A 25,368-nucleotide genomic window follows, 5' to 3' on the forward strand; every position below is an offset into this window, starting at 1 on the left:
GAGAGGCCCCCCAGCCCAGAGATGTAGGGATGACTTCCTTCTTTATCCTTGGGTCCCCAGAACCTGGCACCATGCCTGGCACACAAGTGGTGCTTAATAAATGCTTGTTGACTGAGATCTGCCAGGTGGCAACCTCCCTCGCCAGGCTCCACACAAGGATGGGCATGGTTCCTTTAGTGAAATGGTCTCCATCAGAGTAGAGAGGCCAGACCTCTGGATGTGAAGGCAGCCCCCACCCCTTCCAGCCCCACAACTGAATTCACTCTGTGACCCTCTCCCTCAGTTTTCCCATGTGTAAATCCCAGGGGTTGTCCTGGCTGGCTTCTCCCAGCTCTGACACCCAGTAAAAGAAGGGTGGTAGCCAAGGTTGGTGAGGATAGCCCCAGGAGAGAGGAGGTGGCCACCCCTCAGCTGGAGACCCTCCCGTCACCAAGCCTGGACGCACAAGGTTCTCCTATGCAAGGAAAAGGGATGAGACTCAGTTGTGGAGTCCTGCCTTTAGCTTTAAAAACAAGGAAGTTGCAGCTAAAAGGTTGAGACGAACCTCTGGGCCAGCAGTCCCAGGACAGACCCTTCTCCAAGATAAATAGGAAATGGATGCTAATCTCTATCCAGGAACCAATTCTCAGGACAAAGGGGTCAAAGATGAGAACAGTTTTCAAAAGGAGAAATGCAACTATCCATCGTCATATGAAGAAATGTGACCAGAAACGCCAATTCCACCAAGCTTGGTGTTTGGTCAGGGCCTAGGGGAAGGTGGGCCCCTGACTCAAGGTGCTGGGCAGGGCCCAACTCCTCTGGAAGATGACCTACACCCAGGCCTCCCATCCCAGGCTTCTACCCCAAGGGGGCTGGAAAGAAAGGTCTCTAGAGGAAGCAGCCCCCAGCCCCACACAAAGTGGGGCCAGCTCTGGGCTCTGAGGGGGTGACTGGGAGGGATTCAGAGGACATCCTATGAACCGAGGTGTCGGGTTAAGATACAACAATCTGAACAGAAATGGCAAAGCTGCCCCTGGGCCCAGGGTGATAAAGAGACCCAGAGGCCATAAGGATCCCAGCATTTGGGGAGAATCAGGGAGCTCCAGAAGGAAGGCACAGGAGTTGGGTTCTGATCCTGCACGGCTGCTTGGTACCTAAATGACTGATCCCCTCTCTGGGCCCCAGGAACTTAACTTTAAAAAGCAGGGAGGGGGGTTGAACTTGACCTGAGAAGCTCTCTTCAGCCCATTCTATGACCCAGGACCCTCAGGAGCAGACAGCTAAGGCAATATGTGGTCAGCCATAGGGCCTGGCAGGATGGGCAGTTTGGTTTGAATGATCGACTGTTCTGAGGGGTGCAGGGGAAGCGCACAGACATAGGCTGTGGGCCAGATAGATCTTCCTGGCAATGGGAGTTGGCTCAAAGAGGCAGGTGCTGCCTTGAAAGCGAGTGAGCATCTCACCCCTCAACACCTTTGAGAACAGCTCGGAGGACAAGGTCCAGTATTTGGTGTTGAGGGTTCTGGATCAGGTCTGGGAGGGGCTCACTGACCCCCAAGGCCTCTTTCAGCCAGGACAGTCTATGATATAAGATACCCCGGACCCAGCATTTCCAGACTCACTCAGTCTCAGTTCCCTCATCTAGGTCATGGGGGCTGGCAATCCTCAAACTGCTGACCTCTCAGGGATGTGGTGAGCAAATGCTCTACAAACCTGAGGGTCCAAGATAAGAGGCAGGCACCGTCTTTTCCACCCTATCACATACGTCTGGCTGGTGCACAGGGGAGGCTGGGTGTGTGTGGAGGTTGGAAAGGCTTTTACTGACTGGCCAGAGGAGGGCTTCTCTCTGGGGGCTGAAGGATTCCAGGCCCAAGAAAGGTGAGCAGTGTGGCAGACTAGGGACAGTTCCCTAGGGGTTACTGGAGCCTGCCAGAGCATCCCTGTGTCCCCTTCCAACCCTGCTATCGGATTCCCCTTCCCAGGTGACATGATACTAGGAAATAGGTCCTGACTGGGTGGCAGCTAGAACCAGGCCTGCAGGGCTTCTAACCTCCAGCACAAACTGTAAATTTGTGGCTCCTGTCTTGGGTAGCAGGGCCCAGCCTCCTAGGGTCCTGGTGTCCTAGAGTAAGCCTGGCAGAAGTTGAAGAGATCTCAAAGCTGAGACCCTGGCCCTGAGCATCAAAGGTGCTTGAGGACCTTGCCCCATCACCTTCTCTGCCCCAGAGCCTTTGGCTCATTGGTGCGTTCACCAACTACCTGGGCTGTACCCAAGCCAGCCCCCTTGTGTTTTTGCCAGGACCCCATTACTTCTGTGGACCTACATGCCCTGCCTGCCAAGCCCCTATCCCAAGCCATGCTTAGTCCTTGGGCCAGGCTGTCATTCTCAAACCTTCTCTGGGAAGTACTGAGGACCAGAGGGCAGTGGTGAGGCCACTGGCAGCCGAGAGTCCACTGCCCGCTGGAGGATGCTTCCAGCAGCCTCTGTCTCTGCCAAGGCCCTTAGGTTCATAGGCCCCAGAGCTTCAAGGACTCTTCTACATTATCTGGTCTAACCCAATGTGGAAAAGGAGGAAACAGGACTAGAGGAAAGAGGGGCTTGCCCAGTCACCCCTTGGGATGGCCTCCTCCTGAGTTGCCTCTAAATGTCTATGCATGGGGAGAGGTGAGAAGGTGGGCACCTGAAGTGTCGCCCTGCCCCAGCCCTGCCAGGAAGGCTGGCCTCCGGTCCATCAGGAGAGCAGCAAAAAACAGCTAGGCGTCTTGAATTTGGGACCTGGGGTCAGGAAGCTCTGGGATCCAATTCAGCCTCAGACACTTCCAAGCTGTGTGTCTTTGCGCCAGTCACTTGTCCTCCAGCAGCCTCATTTCCTCATCTAGAAGGTGGGGGTCCTAATGGCCCACAAGGCCAGGCTTGTTGTAGGAACCAAATGAGAAACCTGTGAAGAGCTTAATGCAGTGCTGGCGCATGGTAGGCTCTCTGTAAATGCGTGCTGTTATCATTGTTACTAGGGAATATTTGTAGAGACGTGTTGTAAACTTTGAAGTATGACATGAAAGCAAACTATTGTCATAGATGGGAGAAATGAGACCTGGGGAAGGGAGCTGTCCAAAGTCTAGAACCGAGATTGGAATTTAGGTATTTTATTCTCAAGTCCAGGGGGCTTCCCACTAGGTAGGACACATCTGTGTCTTCTCGATGAGGAAAAAAAGGAAGCCACAGACACCCCCTCATGTCCCCCGCCAGCCAGACCTGGGGCAGACAATGGCACCAGGGCCACCAGCCAGGAGCTCATCTGGAGACATCTGCCCCTTCCCCCAGCAGCCCTGGGCTTCTGGGGCAGGGGAGGAGGTGGGGCAGAGCAGAGGAGGGGTGTCCTTCCCTGCCCCTTTGCTGCCCACTCTGACCCCATCCAGAAGCCTCCGGGGCCCAGGGGTGGCTGAGGGATTGCTCCAGCCCCACCAAGGGATCCCAGCAGAGAGAGCTCAGGGTCCCCACTGGGGCCCCGGGGTAGTGGGTGCTGGGGCAGGAGGTGGGCCCAGACCTATCCTTCCCTTCTAAACCTAAACAAAAGCAGTTCAGTTTTGTGCTTTTCTGGCCCTCAGCCCTCTTGTCCTTCACCCTCCAAGGTCTTTCATTTCCTGAGGAACTGACCCCCTGAGAGGAGCAGCCTTGAGAGGTCAGGGCAGGAAGTTGAATGAAAGGCACCCCACCCCCACAGACGACAAGCTCTTCTTTTCTGGGGCAGGGCCAGCGCCCACTGCTGAAATTTTAGAACACCAGTGTGTGTGTGTGTGTGTGTGTGTGTGTGTGTGTGTGTGTGTGTGTGTGTGTGTGTGTGTGTGTGTGTGTGTGTCTGAGAAGAAATATTAGTGACCAAGAAGAGTTGGGGAGAAAGGATACATATGACGTTTTGGGTACCTTGGCCCACGCAAGAAACGGGGTCCTGGGGGGCCCTGGACAGGTCCACAGTCCCGGGGGACAAAGGAAGCACAGATCTCTTCCCTGTCTTGCCCGGTTCACCAGGTCACTCACTGAGTCCACCTCAGCCTCCCCCACAAGCTCATTACCTCTCGTCCCTGGGACCCCAGGACACAGGGAGGCATGCGGGGGTAACAAGATTATTGGGAACAAAGGGAAGGGAGGGATATTTGGACTTGGAACTTCCCAGATGTAGGGAACCCCTTCTTCCCTGCAGACCTGGCACCCTGAAGAGGCTGACTCATCCACTGTCCATAGCTGGGGGCACACTGATTTATTAACTGGATAATTAATTCTGTTTGTATCACAATCACTCCCATTCTCTAGGCTTTTTGAGCGCTTGCTGTTAGCACACCCATTTCCCAAAGTGAAAAAGTGAAGTTCAGAGCTGCTACTCCAAGCTGACTCCTGGTTTGTCCTGGAGCCTCTGGAGAGTTGGATGAGGGGGGTGCAGAGTCCAGTGCCCGGCCCCAGGGAGGCCTGGTCTGCAGAGCTGAGCACCTAACAGCCCATCCACATGTCTATGCGCCTATAGTGCGCAGCACTGGGGATATACCAGGGGATCCCCCACTCCCACCCCCACAGAGGCTCCGCTGATCTTTGGCCTCTCTCCTGATCACTGTCCACTACCACAACACACATAGGATGCTGCAGATCTGATCAGGGCAGCGGGGGAGGGGTGGGGAGGTGCTGGGTCACCTCACTGAGCAGTGGGGCTAAGGGTGGGCACAGCCAGAGAGAGGGGTTGGCTAGGGCCCAGAACACTTTCTCTCAGCACAAATACCAGTGTTCTCTTTCCACGGAAGGAGGAGAGCTGAGTCTTAGCTCTCATTGGCCACCTGCTGCCTCTGCTTTGACCCTATCGCTTCCCCTCCTTTGACCAGCTTGTCCGTCCCCTTAGTCTGTGGTCCAGACAGGAGGACTGCAGACCCCTCCACTCAGCCATGCGCTGCCTCCCTCTCTGGGCCTTAGCATCTTCATCAATAAAATGGGGACAGAGTTCATCCCCCTCTCATAGGGTCTTATTAAAAGAAGTCCTTTGCAGAGCTAAAAGCATGAGAAAAATTAGAGCCTGTTAGGACTCAGCATCTTTTTTTTCTTGCCAAAACTGTGTGTGTGTGTGTGTGTGTGTGAGTGTGTGTGTGTGTGTGTGTGTGTGTGTGTGTGTGTGTGTGTGTGTGTGACAGAACATTCTCGGGTCTGCGCTCCTTCCTGGAATGGAATCTGGAAACATGGCCAGGGTAAGAAGCACTGACCCTTTAGGACTCAGTTTCCCTCTCTGTAACATCAGCAGTCTCTCTCTAAAGGGCCCTTCCAGTCACGTGCCCAGCTGGGCACTGCCCAGCCTTCCCAGGGCCCCCTGGAAGGCGGGCACACAAGGAGCTATGGGGCCACTCCTAGCTCAGGATGGGGATGGGACAGAGGAGGAGGGGGCGGTAGGGGGGACAGGCTCAGGCTGCCTTTGCCAGGTTCTGAGCTCCCCTCCTGTCCTGGGCACTGGGAGGATTGGGGGACGCCTTGTGTCCCGGCTAACACGCAACAGGCCTGGTTGCTCACAGAGGCCTGGAAAGTCGGGTCCCAGACAGCACAGGGCTGCCAAGAAATCTGGGCTTTTTCTTTATTACAGGCTGGGTACAGGCTGGCAGCCAGACACAGAAGCTTGACTTTCGGCGTCGACGCGCCCCTTAGTGGTCAAAGACGATGATGCAGCTCTCCAGGCGGCCTCTCTGGCCCTGGATCCATCCAACCATTCTCTGGCTCCCACAGTTAACCCACATTCACCGTGTGCTCCTGACGCTCTCCTCCACGTCATGCTCCGTGGAGCTGACAGACTAAACAAGCCCTTGCCCAAGACTCAGTTTCCTCCTCTGTGAAACACGGGGGCCACAGTTCCCCAGACGCTGTCTTACAGGCTTAGGACTTTCATAAGCTTCCACCGTCTAACTAGAAACTAAGTTATCAGTGTCAGCTGGGCACCCTGGCTTCTGGGTCCACCCTCTCCTCCCAGCCTCTGAGAAGAGGGCTCCAGGAGTACAGAATTACCAGCATCCAGGGAAGCAATCCCCCACTGGTGTATACACACACCACACACACACACACACACCACATATACACACAGAAACCACACATACACACCACACAATACACACACCACACATATCTCAGCCTCTTAACCAGGCGTTCCTTTAGGCTCTGTCCTGGGCCCTCTCTCCTCCCTTCTCAATGATCTCATCAGCTCATATGGGTTTAATTATCCCCTCTGTTGATGACTCCCAGATCAACAAATCCAGCCTGAGTCACTCTCTGCAGCTAAAGCTCTGCCTCACTAACAGTCGGACATTTCCAACTAGATGTCCTGGAGACACCTCCAGCTCAACAGTCCCAACCAGGACTCTCTCCCTACTCCCTACTCCAAGCTGTCCCCTCCTCTGAACTCCCCAAATTTCATTGAGGGCACTGCCATCCTCCCAACAGTGGTATCAGCCTTGACTCTTCTCTCCATCTATCTAAACAACTGCCAAATCTTGTCATTCCACTCTCCATGACAACCCTCCAGTCCACCCATCCTTCCTTCCATCCCCTTCCATGGTCACCTCTCCAGTTTGACTGCCTTTTGACTAGACTAGTAACCTTCAATTTGGTTCTCTCCTCTCTAACTCATTTTCCATGAGATTACTAAAGTGAACTTCTAAAGTCCATGGCTGACGAATCACTCAGCAAACACCAATGGCTCCCATTCCCTCTAGAATCAAACTATAAATGCTACAGTTTGGTGCTGGAACCCTTCACAATGTGCTGCCATTGGACTCCTTGGCTTTTCCCACATTTCACTTCTCACATGCTATGGTTCAGCTAAACAGATCTTCCACATGTTCCATATACATCTAACTCCACTTCCCACCACCATGCTCACGCTTGGGATGATTGACTTCCTCTCTGATTCCTTTAAGGCTCAATGCCAGGACCATCTCTTTGTCCTGATCCACCTAGCTACCAGGGCCCCCATGGGTCCCCACACCAGATTATCTCATAGCTAAGTTATTTCTATTTTATATCTTTTCCCACTCCTGGGAGGGCTTCCCCCTCTCAGGACCACCATACCTCAGCTGCCTGCTCACCCTCGAGCTCCACACTGGCTCCTTTGTCTCACTGATGAGCTCCTTTGGGGGCCTCCATTTTGGGCTGGGGCTCAGACTGACCTTCATCCATTCCCTTTCAGACACTGAGCAGAGCCACAATGAGCCCTCCCCAGCCCACCCCTTGGAGTTTTTCCAGGATAAATATTCATAGTTCCCTCCACCTGACCTCATACATGGCCCTTCCCTCTCCTGATTTCTCTCCTCCAGAGTCTCTGCAGGGTCTTTCCTCAGATAAGCTGAACCAAATCCTTTCTGCATAAACTTCAGCCAGAACTGAGGGCCAGGGGCTTTCTCCTGGGAAGCAGCATGAGACAGGGAATGAGGAGTGACTACAGAAGGCTTAGTCTCATCCCTGAGAGAGGCCTGGAATCCAGGACTGGGGGAATCACAGGCTTCTGGAACCAGCCAGAATGGGCTTCAGAGCTCTCTGGTCTAATGTCCTCATTGTACAGATGAGGAAATGGAGGCCCAGGTCAATAGAAAGAGAAAGGTGAATGCCTCCCCAACCTGGAATTAAGTTATAAATCCTGACCTGGGCCATGAAGGATGAGTATGATTCTGAGAGGCTAAGAGGACAGGAAAGACCTCCCAGGCAGATGAAGATCCCTAGCCAACCTGGCCTTTTGGTCAGCCCTGGCACCTAGCATTCTGTCACAGAAGCCAGATGTCATGGAAGGAAAGAACCTTCTCTAGGCTTGAGGTCTAGCTTCAGTTCTTGCTAGATGAGTGACCCTGGGCAAGTCTCCTGTGAGCCTCGGCTTGCCCCCTTGCTCTTGTGAGTGGCTGAGGAGCTTCCTGGGTCCTGGGTCATCACACATTTTCATGAGTTGAATCAAATCTGCCATCCCTGCTGTCCCAATGCTGTTGGAACAGTGTGTGTCTGGAATGGGAAGCAGACCTGGCAGAGAATGGTCCAATGGCCACTACTCACATCTAGGGACTCATGAGGGGACAGGAGACATCATCACCAATAGGAAGATATAGAGCACAGGAAGGGTTAGGGAATGGGGGTAAGTTGCACACCTTGGAGACACAGCTACTGCTGAATTCACCTGCCAATGGAAGGTAGGAAAGGCAGGCCAGGTCATCACCTAGGAAAATGAGGCATGTCTGGGGTTTGAAGGTCTGGACTAGGGCTTAACATACAGGTAGGAGGGGCTTTCAGTGAGGAATGGAGGGTAGCTTATGAAGGCCAGTTAGAATATAGTCCTCTGATTTCTCATCACTAGGCTTGAAGCTAAATGAAGGGGGCAGAGGAAGCATCCTCATGCAGACATGACAAGGTTCATATTGCAGAGAAGACTGGCCTTTATCCTGCCAGGATGATAGCCCAGGAGAGGACCAGGTGATGAACAAGAAGGGATCAAGGCCTCACATATGCCTACATGAAAATGCCTGAGATACAGCAATAGAAGCAGCCCAGAGAGTGGAGACGAGGCAGGAAGCTGCCTGAGCTCTCCACAATTCCCCTCCAAACAATTTTCAATCAAGCCTCAAAACAAAGCCTAAAGTGGAAAACCCACAAAAGGATGGAGTCAAACAGTTTTCCTGCCCAAGGTAACTTAGAAGGAGTACCTGTAAAGGTCTTGGGTAAAAGGGGGAGCACAGCCCAGCACAGGCAATGTCTGGGCACACGAATGGGAGGCTCTTTGCTACAGTACAGTCCACACTCAGCAGACCAGCAGCGTAATGGGTCAGCAATGAAGCAGTCATCCCTGGCAGCAGGCTAGTGGCCTGGCTCAGCTGGTGAGCCAGCCCTCAGCTCTGGAAGTTCTAGTGCATTAGGCATGACTAAGCCAGGCAATCTCAGGGGAGCATGTTAGCCACCAGCCTGGGAGACCCCAGCACAGCAAGCCAGAAACCAAGCCCCTGAGCCCCTGGGCCCCTGGGCCCCTGAGCAAGAAGCTTGGGACAATTCCCTCTGCACCCCAAGAGAAGAGCTCAACTTTAAAAGTCATGAAAGAGGCTGGAAAATCAAATCAAAACAAAAAATCCCCAACCATAGAAAGCTACTATGGCAACAGAGATCAAAACACAAATTCAGAAGAGGACAACAATGTCAAAATGTTCACATGTGAAGTCACAAAGAGAAATATAAATTGGTCTCAGGCCCAAAAAGACCTCCTGGAAGAGCTCAAAAAGGATTTTGTAAAATCAAATAAGAGAGGTAGGAGAAAAATTGGAAAAAGAAATGGGAGTTATGCAAAAGGATTGTGAAAAAAAGTCAACAGCTTGGTAAAGAAAGCACAAAAAATAGGTGAAAATGTACAAATATTCACTGAAGAAAACAACTCCTCAAAAAGTAGAACTGGTCAAATGGGAAAGGAGACACAAAAGCCAACTCAAGAAAATAATTCTTTAAAAATTAGAATTGGGGAGTTGTGAACTGATCTAGCCATTTTAGACAGCAATTTGGAACTATTCCCAAAGAGCTATAAAACTATGCATACCCCTTTGACCCAGCAATACCATTTCTAGGGATGTATCTCAAAGAGATCATAAAAATGGGAAAAGGACCGGTACTTACAAAAATATTCATAGCAGCTCTTTTTGCTGTGGCCGAGAATTTGAAATTGAAGTGATATCCACCAACTGGGGAATGGCTGAACAAGTTGAGGTATCTGAATGTAATGGTATACTATTGTTCTGTAAGAAATGATGAGCAGATGAACTTCAGAAAAACCTAGAAAGACTGATGCTAAGTGAAATGAGCAGAACCAGGAGAACATCGTTCAAAGTAACAGCCACATTGTTTGATGACCGACTTTGACAGACTTAGCCCTTCTCAAATGCAAAGATTTAAGACTCATGGTGGAAAATGCATCCCCATCCAGAGAAAGAACTTTGGAGTCTGAATGAAGATGCTGCAGACTATTTGTTCTCCTTTTCCTTTGTTGTTTCATTTTCCTTCTTCTTTTTCATGGTTCCTTCCATTGGTTCTAATTCTTCTTTACATCATGACTAATGTGAAAATATGTTTAATATGAATGTATATTTAGAGCTTATATCAGGTTGCACGCTATCTTGGTAAGGGGACAGGGGAGGGAGGCAGAGAAAATTTAAAACTTATGGAAGTGAATATTGAAAACTAAAAACAAATAAATAAAGTTAAAAAGTTAGAATTGGGCAAGTGGAAGCTAACAATCCTATGAGACATCAAGAAATAATCAAACAAAATCAAAAGAATGAAACAAATAGAAAAAATGTAAAATGCCTTCTTGGAATAATAACTGATCTGGAAAATAGACCCAGGAGAGAGAATTTCAGAGCTATTGGACCACTTGAAAGCTATAATCAAAAAAAGTGCCTGGGCAACATCTTTCAAGAAATTATCAAGGAAAACTGTCCTGATATCCTGGAACCAGAGAGTAAAATAATAATTGAAAGAATCCAGTGATCACCTCTTGAAAGAGATCCCCAAATGAAAACTCCCATGGATATGACAGCAAAATTTTAGAGTTCTCAAGTCAAGGAGAAAATACTTTGAGCAACCAGAAAGAAACAATTCAAATATCCTGGGGTCACAGTCAGGATTGCACAAGATTTAACAGCTTCTACATTAGAGTACAGGAAGGTTTGGAATGTGATATTCTAGAAGACAAAGGAGCTTGGATCACAACCAAGAATCAACTAGCCAGCCAAACTGAGCATAATCTTAATGGGGGAAAATGGAAATTCAATTAAATAGGAGACTCTCAAATATTCCTGATGAAAAGACCAGAGTTGAACAGAAAATTTGATTTTCAAATACAAGAATCAAGAGAATCATAAAAAGGTAAACAGAAAAGAAAAAAACACAAGTTATTCAGTCAGGTTAAATTGTTTACATCCCTACATGGGAAGATGATATTTGTAACTCTTAAGAACTGCATTTCTATAGGATATTTAGGAGTATACATAGACAGAGGGTGAGGGTATAAGATGATTTTGATGGAGTGATATAAAAAAATTAAAGGGTAAGAAAAAGAATTTCAGTAGGAGAAGATGGAAAAGATAGGCAAAATGGGGTAAATTATATCACATGAAGAGACACAAAAAACCTGCTACAGTGGAGAGGAAAATGTTTGAACCTTACTGTAACTGGAATTGGCCCAAAGAGGGAATAACATACACACTCAGATGGGTTTAGAAATCTATCTTATCCTATAGTAAAGTAAAAAGGGACAGGGATAAGGAAAGGGTGGGGGGGACACTAATAGAAGGGAGAGTTGATTGGGGGAAGTGGTGATCAGAAGCAAAATACTGGAGAGAAGGGAAAGGGTGAAAGGAGAGACAGAGACAGAGACAGAGACAGACAGAGAGAGAGACAGAGAGAGAGAGAGACAGAGAGAGAGAGAGACAGAGAGAGAGAGACAGAGACAGAGAGACAGAGACAGAGAGCCAGAGAGAGAGAGAGACAGAGAGAGACAGAGACAGAGAGACAGAGACAGAGACAGAGAGAGAGACAGAGACAGAGACAGAGAGAGAGACAGAGAGAGAGAGAGAGAGTGTAAAGAATAAAGAGGGGGAATGCAGGATGGAGGGAAACACGTAATAATCATAACTGTGAATGTAAATGGGATGAACTCTTCATTAAAACAGAAGCGGATAACAGACTGTATTAAAAAACCAGAATCCTACAATATGTTGTTTACAGGAAGCACATTTGAAGCCGAAAGATACACATAGAGCAAATGTAAAAGCCTGGAGCAGAATATGCTTCAGCTGAAGTAAAAAAAAAAAAAAAAGCAGGGGTAGTTAGCAATCCTGATATCAGACAAAGCAAAAGCAAAAATAGATATAATTAAAAGAGACAAGGAAGGAAACGACATCTTATTAAAAAATACCATAGATAATGAAGTAAAGTCAATACTAAATATACGTACACTAAATGGCATAGCATTCAAATGTCTAAAGAAGAAGTTAATTGAATCTTAGGAGGAAACAGCAAAACTTTACTCATGGGGGACCTTGACTTTTCCCTCTCAGAACTGGATAAATTTAACCAAAAAGCAAACAAGAAAGAAGTTAAGGAAGTGAATAGAATTTTATCAAAGTTAGATATGATAGACCTCGGGAGAAAAATTGAATGGGAAAAGAAAGGAATATACTGTTTTCTCAGTGGTACATGGCACCTACAGAAAAAGTGTCCATGTGTTAGGGCATAAAACCTCACAATCAAGTGCAGAAAGGTAGAAATATTAAATGCATCCTTTTCAGATCATGATACAATACAAATTACATTTATAAAGGACCATGGAAAGATAGATTAAGAGTTAACTGGAAACTAAATAATCTAATCCTAAAGAATGAATGGGTCAAAGAACAAATTCTAGAAATAATTTAAAATTTCATTACAGAGAATGACAGTAATGAGACAACATACTAAAATGTAGGGGATGCAGCCAAAACAGTACGTCAGGAGAAATTTTTTTATCTCTTAACTCTTCAACAAAATAGAGAAAGAGCATATCCATGAATTGGACATAGAACTTAAAAAACAGAAGAAAAAAAAAGAAAATCCCCAATTAAACACGAAATTGGAAATCCTGAAAATCAAAAGAGAAATTCACAAAATTGAAAGTAAGAAAACCATGGAACTAATATATAAATCTAAAGAAAGCAATATATCACAAGCATCATACATTATGACAAGGTAGGATTCATACCAGGAATGTAGGGCTGGTTCAATTTTAGGAAAACTATCAGCATAATTGACCATATCAATAACAAAACCAACAGAGATCATATGATTATCTCAATAGATGCAGAAAAACCTTCAACAAAATACAACACTCATTCCTACTAAAATACTGGAGAGCATAGGAATAAAAGAAGTTTTCCTTAAAATGATAAGTACCATCTATCTAAAACCATCATCAAGTATTATGTGTAACGAGGATAAGATAGAAGCCTTCTCAGTAAGGTCAGGAGTGAAACAAGGATGCCCACTATCACCTTTATTGTTCAGTATTGTACTAGAAATGTTAGCTTTAGCAATAAGAGAAGACAAAGAAATGACAGGAATTAGACGAGGCAATGATGAAACAAAACTATCCCTTTTATAGCAGATGATATGATGCTATACTTGGAAAACCCTAGGGAATCAACTAAAAACTAACTGAAATAATTGACATCTTTAGCAAAAATTGCAGGTTATAAAACAAGCCCACGTAAATCATCAGAATTTCTAGAGATGACCAACAAAGTCCAACAGAAAGAGAAAGTCTATTTAAAAATAACTGTAGATGATATAAAATATTTGGGAGTCTACCTGCCAAGACAAACCCCAGAACTATATAAACACAATTATAAAACATGAATAAAATCAGATCTAAACAACTGGGAAAAAATATTAGTCGCTCATGGATACATTGAGCTAATACAACAAAAATGACAATTCTACCTAAATTAATTTACTTATTCAATGTCATATCAATCAAACTACCAAAAATTATTTTATAGAGCTAGAAAAAATAACAACAAAATTCATCTGAAAGAACAGAAGTTCAAGAATATTAAGGAAATTAATGAAAACAAATGCAAAGGAAGATGGCCTAGCAGTAAGAGGTCTAAAACCATATTGTAAAGCAACGATCATTAACACCATCTGATACTAGCTAAGAAATGGAGTAGCAGATCAGTGAACTAGATTAGATCCACAAAACGCAGCAGTAAACGACCATAGTCATCTATCTAGTGTTTGATAAACCCCAAGACTCCAGCTTCGGATGAGAACTCACTATCTGACAACAACTACTGGGGAAACTAAATAACAGCAGGGCAGTGAGCAGGTATAGACCAATATCTGACACCATATACCAAGATAAGGTCAAAATGTGTGCAGATTCAAGACATAAAGGGTGATACCATAAGCAAGCAAGGAATAGTTTACCTGTCGGATCTCTGGAGAAGAGAAGAATTTATGAGAAGACCAGAGACAGAGAGCATCATGAAATACAAAATGGATCATTTTGATCACATAAAAATTTAAAAAGTTTTATACAAATGAAACCAACGCAGCCAAGATTAGAAAGAAAACAGAAAGCTCAGAAACAATTTTTATAGCCAACACCTCTGATAAAGACCTCTTTTCTCAAATACGTAGAGAACTGAGTCAAATTTGTAAGATTATAAGTCATTCCACAATTGATAAATGGTCAAAGGATATGGACAGGTAGTTTTCAGATGAAGACATTAAAGCTATCTATAGCCATATGAAAAAAATGCTCTAAATCACTATTGATAAGAGAAAAGTAATTTAAAACAATTCGCCTCACACCTAACAGATTAACTAATATGATAGAAAATGAAAATGATAAGTGTTGGAGGGGATGTGGGAAAATTGAGTTGTGAACTAATCCAACCATTCGGGACAGCAATTTGGAACTATGCCCAAAGGGCTATAAAATTGTGCATACCCTTTGATCCAGCAATACCACTGCTAGGCCCGTATACCAAAGAGATTATAAAAAAGGTAGAAGGACTCACATGTACAAAAATGTTTATAGCAGCTCTTTTTATGGTGACCAAGAACTGGAAATTGAGGAGATTTCTTCCCCTCCTCCCCCTCTTCTGCCCAGTGCCCCAGGTCCCTGGCCTTCTGGCTGTTTCACAAACCGTTCCATCTCCTGGTCCTCGCATTCTCTCTGGCTGTCCGCCACGTCTGAAAGGCTCTTCCTTCTCTACTCTCTTGACCTCTCTGGTTCCTTTTAAGCCCCAACCACCATCCCACCTTCCGCAGGAAAACTTCCCAGCCTTTCCTCATTCCAGTGCCTTCCCTCTTTGAATTATTTCCAGTCTATCCTGTATATAGCTTGTTTGTATCTATTGTTTGCAGGTTGTCTCCCCCCTCCCCCCAGACGGGGAGCTCCTTGGGTGCAGGGCCTGTCATTTCCCAGAGTGTCTAGCACACAACAACGCTTATTGAATTGGATTGTACAGAAGGAGGAATGAGATCAGGAGTTTAGGAAGTAGGGTCACAAATGTAGTAGAGAAGCATGACCATCACCATCATGTTAGGGGATCTGAAATACTGTCCATGTGCTGGGGCTCTTCTCTGTCTCTCTGTCTCTCCCTCTCTTCCTCTCTCCCTCCTTCCCTGGGGATCTAAGCTTGACCTTAGATACTTAATGTTTCTATCATGACTGGAATAAAGACATAGATGGTACAAATTTAGGAGCATCTAGCACCTAGGGGACAGGGTCAGGACACGCAAAGGCCCAGACAGGTTGGCTCAGGGATGTCAACGCCCTGACAAAGCTGCCCAGACAAAACCAGGGCTGCTGAGCCAGAATCAGGATCCCCGTGGGCTGCATGTTAACTTAGTTTTAAATGTGACACTATCCATCTTTTATTGGGTTTTCACTTATTTTGTTAAATGTTTCCCAGTCACATTTCAATCAGGTTTGGGTCACACTCAGGAATGGTTTTGCTGCATGAGGCCCACTCTTCACTGGACAGGATGAAATTCAACAGGGACAAATGTAAAGTTTTGCTCCGGGGTTCAAACAATCAATTACAAGTACAAGACTAGGAGGCCTGGCCAGACAGTGGTTTGAGTCTAAGGGATGACTTGTCTGGTACAAGCAAGTGCCCCAGTGGTGAAGGAAGCAACATTGAGAGACAGGGATTTGTGGCTAATGAGGTGCTGGCTCTACTGTTCAAGGCCCACCCCGGACCACAGCTGGGCTTGGTTTTAGGCAACAGTGTTGAAGAAGGGCATTGGTAAAGCAGAGGGAGGTGACCAGGATGGAGAAGGTCCTGGGAACTGAGGCCCTCCTCCCCACCCTGGAGGTTTAGCCAGAAGACTCAGGGGCAGGGACTGGTATGAAAGGGAAGAGGAGCTTCCTTTGGCTTGGCCCCGGGCACCAGTCAGGAGCAGGCAGAGTTAGGCCTAAGGACATATTTTCTAATCATCAGAATGATCAGAAGGGAGAAGGGGCTGCCTCAGGAGGCAGTGAGCTCCCAGTGGCTGGAGGGCCACTAGACAGAAGGATAACATATGGAAAGTGCTTTACAAACCTCAAAGGGCATGTAAAACCCAACTATTATGGTCAGCCTTGTTTGAGGACAGGTTTGACCACACCTAGCAAGGACATCTCCCAGCCATGGGCTCCTCCACTCACTGACTCTGGGAGTCAGGAAGGGCCCTGGGGGGCATGGAGAATGACAGACCATCCCTGGGCAGCTGGGCTCCATCCTAGCTCGAATGCCTTTGTCTCCCCTTCTCCTCCCCCACCCCCCTCTGCTCTCAGGGTCTGAGATGGGGGGTCAGGGCTGGAACCATTGTTATCAAGGAGAATAAAGGGAAGGGCTTGGCTCATGGTCAGCCAGCTCCAGTCCCTCTCAGAGTCCCGAGGTCTATCCACTCCTGTTTAGACCCCAGTGCTTCCTGCCACCTCATCCCTTGGCTACTCACCCCAGCCATGAGGCCCTTGGCTTCCCGAACCACACCCAGGGTGCTCAGCACAACCCCCAGGGTCAGCATCGAGGTCAGGAAGATGCCCAGAGAGAAAGCTGTGGGCCAGAGGATGTGGAGAAATTTCAGTCAGGAGAGGGAGCTGGGAGGGGAGGGGATGGTGGGGAGAAACTGGGGAACGAGCTTGGTGGGGGAGGGGGGAACAGTCAGGGGAAGGGGCTTCTGGGAGTGGGACAGAGAGAGTCTCCAGGCCCCTGGCAAATCCCTTCAGCCCTCAGCTTCAGTTTTCCCATTTGTTTTAGCACTGACTCCCACTTTTCTTGCCCTTTAGGAGCCATAGAATTCCTTCCTCAGAACAATCTTGAGACAGTGTTACTGCCCCATTTGACAGACAAGGAACTTGAGTCTCAGTAGCGGACTACATAGCTAAGTGGCAGATCCTGGGTGCCCTGGCACCCAGAAGAGAGGTGCAGCTTGGCATATGAGAAGGCCCAGGACAGACCACAGGAGGTCGGAAACCAGAAGAGACTTGAGAAACTGTCCAGTTCAACCTCCTTATTTTACAGCTAGAGAAACTGAACCCCAGACTTCTCCAAAGTCACACAGGAAGTATCAGTTACTGTCTTTCTCTTTGCAAAATACCCTGCTTGCCCTCATTCAAATCTTGTCTTTCCTTTGTGCCTTAGCTTCCCTGAAACCCCAGAACCTTAAAAAAATCCAGAACTTGCTGGGTGAAGTCAGTCTGTGTCTATGCAGCAGGAGGCCCACTTGTCCAGAGCCGTCCTGGCCCTTTGAGGAGCACCAAGAACCCTGGAGATCTGGAGTCCAAGGGTTCAGTAAAGTATGAGGGTGTGGTCATGAGGGCTTGAGCCCTAATGCTTCACTTTGCAGCTAGAGGTAACTGAGGCACAGAAAGGTAGCAAGGGGTGTGGGTACAATTTGAGCCCAATTCTTAATTAATTCTTAATAAGAGATCCAACATGTCACCCTGACCAAGTCCCTCATTTTACAGAAAAGGAATCAGAGGCTATCAGAGGAGAAGACACTTGCTCAGGGTCAGACCTGGTCTCTGATGCACCCAGGACGGATGCTCTGGGCAGGGAACTGATGGGGGGGACTCACCCCAGTGGTACATGGGCCCATAGGGGTCGTTCTCTGGGGAGACGGAGTGGATGATGACAAAGTGGTCCCCAAATCGGGTGAGGATGGTCAGAGTGCCCATGGAGAGGCCCAGCAGCTTCAGGGAGACAGCAAAGGAGAGAAAGTAGTTGGTGGGAGGGGAGCTGATGGGGGTGCCCCCACCCTAAGAGAGACAGGGTCCCCTAGCCTCCCCCATGACAGGGCTCTAGCACCACCGACTATGGCAAAGAGAGGGAACTCTTGGCCTCCTTCTTGTGCTGGGGCCTTGAGAAGTCACTTGACCTCTGTGGGCCTCAGTTTCCCTCTCTGAACAGTGAGAGGTAGCCACTGTTCCCTGCCTCCCCTTGAGGCGGAACAGAAGCTTTGTCATAGAAAGTATACTTTCTTCTCTTGGAGGAGGAGGCAGAGGAAAACGTAGCAGCTGCCACCACCAAACAGGCCTCAGAGCCCTCTGAACAGTGCCAGGGGCCTCTCTGCCCCAGCCCACAGGCTCAGTCTTTTTCTCAGCTGAGCCCTCTGACTCTGAGCTGGGCCCAGGCTTGGGGTGGCTCCATCTCTGGGCCAGTCTCTCCCTGGACTCAGACCTGACACCTCTCTGCCTCTGCCAGCCTGACATTCAGCTCAGACTCCTCTGCCATATCTGCTTCTCTCTGCCTCTGCCTCTGGCCCCGGGTGCAAGTACCTTCCTGCCCAGTGACAGGCCAGCCTGGCAGGCCACTGATAACTCGGTTTCTGGACGCCTTGATAAGGCCTGGCTCTCAGAGTCCAGCCAGAGTTCTTAGCTTTCCTGCTCTGACTTTGGGAGATGTTGGGGCCCAGCCTGGGGACCCTATGGTCCAGCACCCCTACCAACCCTTGGGCCCCACTAACCCGAGCCACGGAAATTACCAGGGTGAAGAAGCAGGTGGCCAGCAGCTGGCATTTAGCAAAGCGCACACGACCAGGGGAGCCCATGGTGGCAATCCCTTCCTCTCTCCCAGGACTTCAGAGACAGAGGCCAACCCCAGCAAGCCCCAGGCTGTGGTTTCCAGCAGAGCCAAGGCCCGCAACCACAACATCCTCTGATGGGCCGCAGGGCACCGTGGGAGATGTAGTTATTGTGTGTGAGGGGGATACAAGGCTTGGCCTGGGGAGCCTCCACTGGGAGGGGGCCTGAGCGTCCAGCTATGGCCTCTAGTCTGAGGAGAGGCCCCAGCCTTGAGAAGCCTCCACTGGGAGGAGGCCTGAAACTCCAGCTATGGCCTCCAGTCTGAGGAGAGTCTCCAGCCTTGGGAAGCCTCCAGATCTAGCCTCCAGGTTGAAGAGAGGCCCTGGTCCCTGGGAACTTTGCTCCAGGCTTGGAAAGTTAATCAGCATAGATTCCACCAGGTCTCTTACCTAATTAGCCAAAATGACTTAAGGGAGGAAGCATGTCATACTCCTGGCGGAGGTCTCTCCCAGGCCCTCAAGAGGTAACTCTGAGGGGTCTCTGCCATCTCAGTCACCCCCAGGCCTGGCCTGGCTTCTCTCTCCAGACATGGGGGGAGGGGTGGAATCCCTTTGGGAAAAGAAACAGAAAAATCAGGGCTTCTAGAACAGAGCTCACTTGTAAGTGTGTGTGTGAGAGACAGACAGAAACAGAGAGAGAGAAACAGAGATACAGGGAGACATAGAGAGGGAGAGAGAGACAGCGAGAGAGAGAGAGAAGAGACAAAGGGACACACACACACACACACACAGAGCCAACCAGAGAGACAGAGACTCAGTGAGCATGCTAGCTCTTCCCTGCCTCCAGTTGCCTCCTAACCTATACACCCCGTGGCTGGACTTAATGTTCTCCCTCTGCCCACCAAAGGGTGGGATTTGTAACCTTCAAACCTGCAGACTCTGAGCTCCAGTCTTCTTGGAGATCATAGAATCTAAAGCCATCTTTGGATTTCGACAAGTAAATGTCTTTACTTTTTTAGTACCAACAGCCATGAACGTTTAAACGTAGGGTACCAATGGAAAAAGGAGATGCTGAGGTGGCCCAGCTGGAGTCTGGAAGGCCTGAGGTCAAATTGGATGCCAGACCCTGACTAGCTGTGGGACCCTGGCAAAGTCACTTCCCCTCTGTCTGCGCCAGAGGCCTCCACTGTAAATAGGGTCTGATAGCCACACCCACACCAGGGTTGTTGTAAGGATCAAATGAGGTAACCTTTGTAGGAGCCTAGCTCTGTGTTTGGCACATAGTAGGCACTGTATGAGTATTTTCTTCCTATATGAAATTTTGAATTTGTCCTACATAGTTTTTTTAAGTGTATAGTAAATTAGAAGCAACACTAGCAGAACCTGTCTTGCTTGTCTGGGGCCACCTCACTTCCCTCCATCCCCTGTCTTCTGGGTGGCTTTTTAATGTTATATTGATGCGATTTTCTTTCCTTTCCTCCCCCCACCAGGTTTACCACTCACCATCTGCCTCCCCAGAAGCCCAAGCAGGAGACCTCTGATGGGAGAAAAAGCAAATAAACCCATTGGTGGCCAGACCATGTTCCCCTCCTCTCTTCCTTCTCCCCTCCCATCCCACCCCACCCTACTGCCTCTTTCCACAGCTGTGGTCCTTCCAAAGTCCCTCCAAGGGGTTCTGCCTGCCATCACTGGGGTCACTGGGACAAACATGCTTCTGGGTCTGTCCCTGCCCTTCCTCAGTTTGTACAAATGCTCTCGGGCAGCCCTGGAGCTGACCTGGTCCCCTTTTCTTGGAGACAGTCACATTCCATCACTTTCATAGAACAGGATTGGTGCAGCCATCCCCTTTGCGATGAGCACCCCTTTGTTTCCAGCCCTGTTACAATGGAAAGAGCTCCCTATATCCTTTTGTACACCTGGGGCCTTGATCACATCTCTTTGGTGTGTCTGGTAGTGTTGGGTCCAAGGCATTCCTCCACTGTGACAGCTCCAGTTTCACTTCCCCTGGCTTCTCCTTTCCCTCTTTTGATATCTCCTTGAGGGATGTGGGACAAGTTCTTTCCCTAGTCTGAACTGCTTCTCTATATCAGGAAAATGAGGGTGTGCGCAGCGTAGTCTCAGAAAGGGGCTGGATCCAGAGTGGTCAGAGGACTGGGCACAATCCTGGCTTTGCCACACCTGGGGAGGGGAGGGGGGTGTTGAAAGAGGGGCTGACCTGCAGTCCTAACCCAGAGCCTGTTCTGTCTCTAAAGGAACCAAACAGATTGGGGAAGAGCGAGTAACTGGGACAAAGCAGGGGTCACATGGGGGACTGGGACAGAAACTGTTGGGTTGCTCTGCCAAGCACCATCCACAGTAAGTTCCCACTTTTGCCCAAGTTCAACATGGAGTCAATCTTGAGGGGGTTCAACAGCCAGGCAGTGCAAGAAGACATGGAAGGGTAGGCCTTGCCTCTCAAGGTCTTCAGGGGTCCTGCTGCCACTCTCCATGCCCAGGCACGATGCCACCCAGGGAAGGCTCCAGAACAGGCCCAGGGTCCAGGCCCTTTATGCTAGGACTGCGGCAGAGACAGAGACAGAGATATAGAGAGAGATAGAGGCAGAGATAGTGAAACAGTGATCCCAAAAAGATGAAAAAAAGATAAAGGACACATGTATGTGTATGTATATATATGTACACACACATACATATATATACATGTAAATAATGATCAGGCCGATTTCAATAAAACCTGGAAAGACTTCTATGAACTGATACATAGTGAAGTGAGCAGAACCAGGGAAACATTGTACACAGTAACAGCAACATTGTAACAATACTCAACTGTGAATGACTTAGCTCTTCTCGGCAACGCTGATCCAAGACAACCTCAAAGAGCCCAGGATGAGAAAGAGCTGACGGGGTCTGAAAGCAGACTGAAGCAAGCTGTTTTCACTTTATATTTTTTCCTGGATTTTTTTGGTCTTTGTTTTCTTCCAGAACATGGCTAATATGTGTTTTGCCTGACTCCATATGTATAACTGATATCAAACTGCCTTCTCATGGAGAGGAGAGGGCAAGGAAGGAGTGAATGTAGAACTCCAATTTAAAAGAAAAAGAATGTTAAAAATTGTTTTTACGTGTAGTTGGATAAAAACTAAGTTCCAGATTCTCTCCCTCCCTCCCTTCTCTGCTGTCCCCCTCCTTGAAAAAATAAGCAATTTGATTTGGATCATACATGTGCAGTCATACAAAACATCTTCCCATTAGCCATGGTCAACTAGCATTTATTAATCACCCATTCTTCTGCATCACTAGACCAATAAGATGGAAGACTAAACATTTCCTCTGTTCTCTACAATCTCTCAAACTTCTCCAAAACAGAAAGTATGGGTCCTCCTGTCTAGGACAATTGGAACCCAAAAGATGATTAAATATACCAACATGTACAATATATACATTTTATATATAAATACATAAACAAACCCATGAATTAATGTCCACCTTGAGTGTACTCTGTACCTCCTCCTCCATTACTCACCGCCCACATACCATACATTACTGATATGGAGGCTGGGGTAGCCAGAGGAGCACCACAGGGCACAGGGCAACTGACCTGGTATCAGAAAGACTTGAGTTCAAATCTGACCATACCTGCTTCCTAGCTATGTGGCCCTGGGCAAGTCACTTAGCCTCATTTGCACCCGTTTCCCTATCCATGGGTATAACAACAGTACTTACTTCACAGGATTATTGAAAAGATCAAATAAGACAATAATTGGAAAGCACTTAGCACGGTGCACATAGTACTATCTAACTGTTAGCTATTGCTATTGTTAAAGACTAAGGTAAAATAACTGAAGGAACATAATACTATGTTTACATCAGAAATAGGAAAAGATAATAACTGGAAAAAAACTAATATTAGAGCCGGTTAGAGGAAAGTATAAACCTAGCTCTCATAACCTTAACTGTGAATAGATAGAACAATCCAATTAAATGAAAAAATTATGGATTGAATTTAACAGCAAAGAAGAGCATCCTACAATCTTTTCCTTACAAGAAACACATTTAAAAAACAAAAGCATACACAAAATAAATCTGAGAGGATGGAAAAAAAATTTACTATGCATCACACGAAGCCAAAAAATCAGGAGCTGTAATCATGCCATATGACAAAGCAAAAGTATTCAAAAAATAAAAAGAAATAAGCAAGGAAACTATATTACACTGACAGGAACCATAGGCAACAAAACAATATCAGCCATAAGCTGTATACTTCAAAAGTCTTAGCATCCTAATTCGTAAAGGGAATATTATTTGAGCCACAAGAAGACACAGACAGTAACATAGTTGCAAGAGTGTTGGGGTGCAAGCTCAGTTCTCACGTGAACAGTTTTGGGCAGGTAAAAACGAAGGCTTCTTGATTGAGAGCTCTCATGAGGCCCCCCAGGAAACAGCTGGGAATTGAGGCGTGAAACACAGCTATCTTGTATTTCCACCTCTTCTCAGTGGAAGCTTGCTGGGGAGAGCATCCCACCCTTGAGATTGGTCTGTGGTCTGAGCACACCTTTTGGTTAATTAGCTAAGGGGCTGAGAGCATGCAAGGTATCCACCTGCGAACTATGCGGCTGGGAAAGCTTAAGTGGGGACAGGAAAGCCTGAGAGGGGTCCCTCCCCTCTTCCACCCCCATCCTCTTGCTGTGTGATCCTTGTTCCTTGAGGAGGAGGGGGGTTCCTTTCTCCCGGGGAAGAACTCGCCCTGCATATGAACACGTAACTAAGATCCTGAATAAAGCCTACCACTTGTTTGACTCTGGAAAGTCTCTTCTCTCGATACATTTATCCAGCTGGCCACCGAAGACCTGGGAAAGGTAAGATGACTCGGGCAGCACATGGCAATTAGGCCGGAACACAAGGGAACACTTCAATACCTTTTTCTCAATTTTGGATAGGTCTGATAGAAAAATAAGCAAAAGGGAAAATGTGTAACTGAACAAATTGCTGGAGAAACTAAAGTTTAAAGTTAAAACACTTATGGTATCTTCTAAATGGGATCTGCAAAAGAACATACATATTCCTCAGCACCATATGGAACTTTTATGTGCGTGTTCGTCCTTCATTGCCGAAGAAGACCACGCCATCAGAGAAATAGCGGCATGACTTGCACTTGACTTTGTTTTGAGTGAGGGAAGGCTGCACAGGTCACCAGCCTCACTTCTCCTCCAGATCCATCCAAATCCAGTGACCAGATATTCATCAGGATGACTGGAGGTGACCCAGGATAAGGCAATTGGGATTAAGTGACTTGCCCAAGGTCACACAGCTAGTGAGTGTCAAGTGTCTGAGGTGAGATTTGAACTCAGATCCTCCTGACTCTTGCACTGGTGCTCTATCCACTGCACCACTTAGCTGCCTCAGAACTTTTATAAATATTGATCACTTATTAGGATACAGAAATACTGCAAACAAATGTAAAAAGGCAGAAATGGTTCATTCCTTTTTTAACAGACTGTAAAGCAATAAAAATTGTTTAAGAGAAATAACAAAAAAATACAGATTTAAATAGAAACTAACAATAAAGTCCTAAATAAAGAATGGATTAAAGAGCAAATTAGAGAGACAATAACTACGTAAAAGAAAATGATAATGATGAAACAATAAACCGAAACTTTTTGAATATAGTCCCAGGAGTAAAGCAGTCCTCAGGAATCCCTAAAAATATACATTAACAAAACAGAAAAATAAATAAACTGAATAAATATATATGTACATGTAATTTGAAAACCAATAAATAAACCTAAAATAAGCTCAAAAGAAAAGATGTTAAACATTAGAGGGGAAATAGAAAAATTATAGAAGTGATAAACACAGAACAACCAAAATCTTTGAAAAGCCTAATATAATTGATAAACCCTTAACTAATCTATTTTAAAAGAAGGCAACAGAAAACCAAATCAATAAAAAGGCAAATGAGAAACATGAAATCGTACTAAAAGCAGAAGAAATCAGAAGAATAAGTGCACTTATTTTATGCTAACACAACTGAGAACAGAAAAGAAATAAGAATATCTTTAAAAAGTACAAAGTCCCCAAAGTATCAGACAAACAATTAGAGATACCAAATAACCCAATCTCAGAAAAGGATCTAATTTGAAAGGAACTACCAAGTGGAATGGGCAAGGAAGGCCAGGAAATACCAAGTGGGAGGGGAGTCCGGATCCTAACGGATTCACAGGTGAATTCCATCAGCCTTTTAAAGAACAGTCAATACCTCTACTTTACAAATTATTCTCAAAAACTGAGAAAGCACTCTACCAGAATCTTCCTATGAGACAAATATGGTCCCCAAACCAGGGCAAGATAAAACACAGGTTAAAAAACAAACAAACAACTATAGGTCAATATCATTAGTGAATATTGACTCAAGAATTTTAAACAAAATCATGTCCGATAAACTACGGATTTATCCAAGAAATTGTTCATTATGATCCTGCGGGATTTATACCAACTATGCAAAAATGATTTAACCTTAAGAAAACGATCAACATAATTAATCAAATTAAAAACCAAAACATCCCAAACCACATGATCAGCTCAATGCAAAAAAAAGTACAACGCTCTTTTAAGCTAATAAATCTATAAAATATGGATACAGAGGGCTCTTTCGTTCGTATCATAAAAACATCTATTTAAAACCAAAAGTAAATATCATATAGGATGGAGATACACTAGATCCTTTTCTAATAAATATGGGAGTGTAGCAAGGATGCCCACTCTCCCCACTATCATTTTATTTGTGGAAACGCTAGCGATAGCAA

The 25,368-nt window shown here is 46.7% G+C and overlaps 1 protein-coding gene across 3 annotated transcripts in view; it reads right to left on the minus strand.

The window, feature by feature from the left end:
• The window catches only part of TSPAN32 (tetraspanin 32), a 32,132-nt gene extending 12,954 nt beyond the window's left edge, over window positions 1–19,178 (minus strand). For 2 of the 3 annotated variants that reach the window (XM_072639481.1, XM_072639479.1), the window contains exons 1-3: window positions 18,530–18,682; window positions 17,624–17,738; window positions 16,502–16,599 (exon numbers count right to left, since the gene is read on the minus strand). In XM_072639481.1, the coding sequence (XP_072495582.1) occupies window positions 16,502–16,599; window positions 17,624–17,738; window positions 18,530–18,595 (279 nt within the window). In that variant the 5' untranslated portion in view covers window positions 18,596–18,682. Of the gene's footprint in view, window positions 1–16,501; window positions 16,600–17,623; window positions 17,739–18,529; window positions 18,683–19,018 lie in introns of those variants that run through there. The other variant, XM_072639480.1, reaches the window with a different exon arrangement.
• Window positions 19,179–25,368: the final 6,190 nt, after the last annotated feature.

Source organism: Notamacropus eugenii, chromosome 2 (genome assembly GCF_028372415.1).
Source record: "Notamacropus eugenii isolate mMacEug1 chromosome 2, mMacEug1.pri_v2, whole genome shotgun sequence".
Lineage (NCBI taxonomy): Eukaryota > Metazoa > Chordata > Mammalia > Diprotodontia > Macropodidae > Notamacropus > Notamacropus eugenii.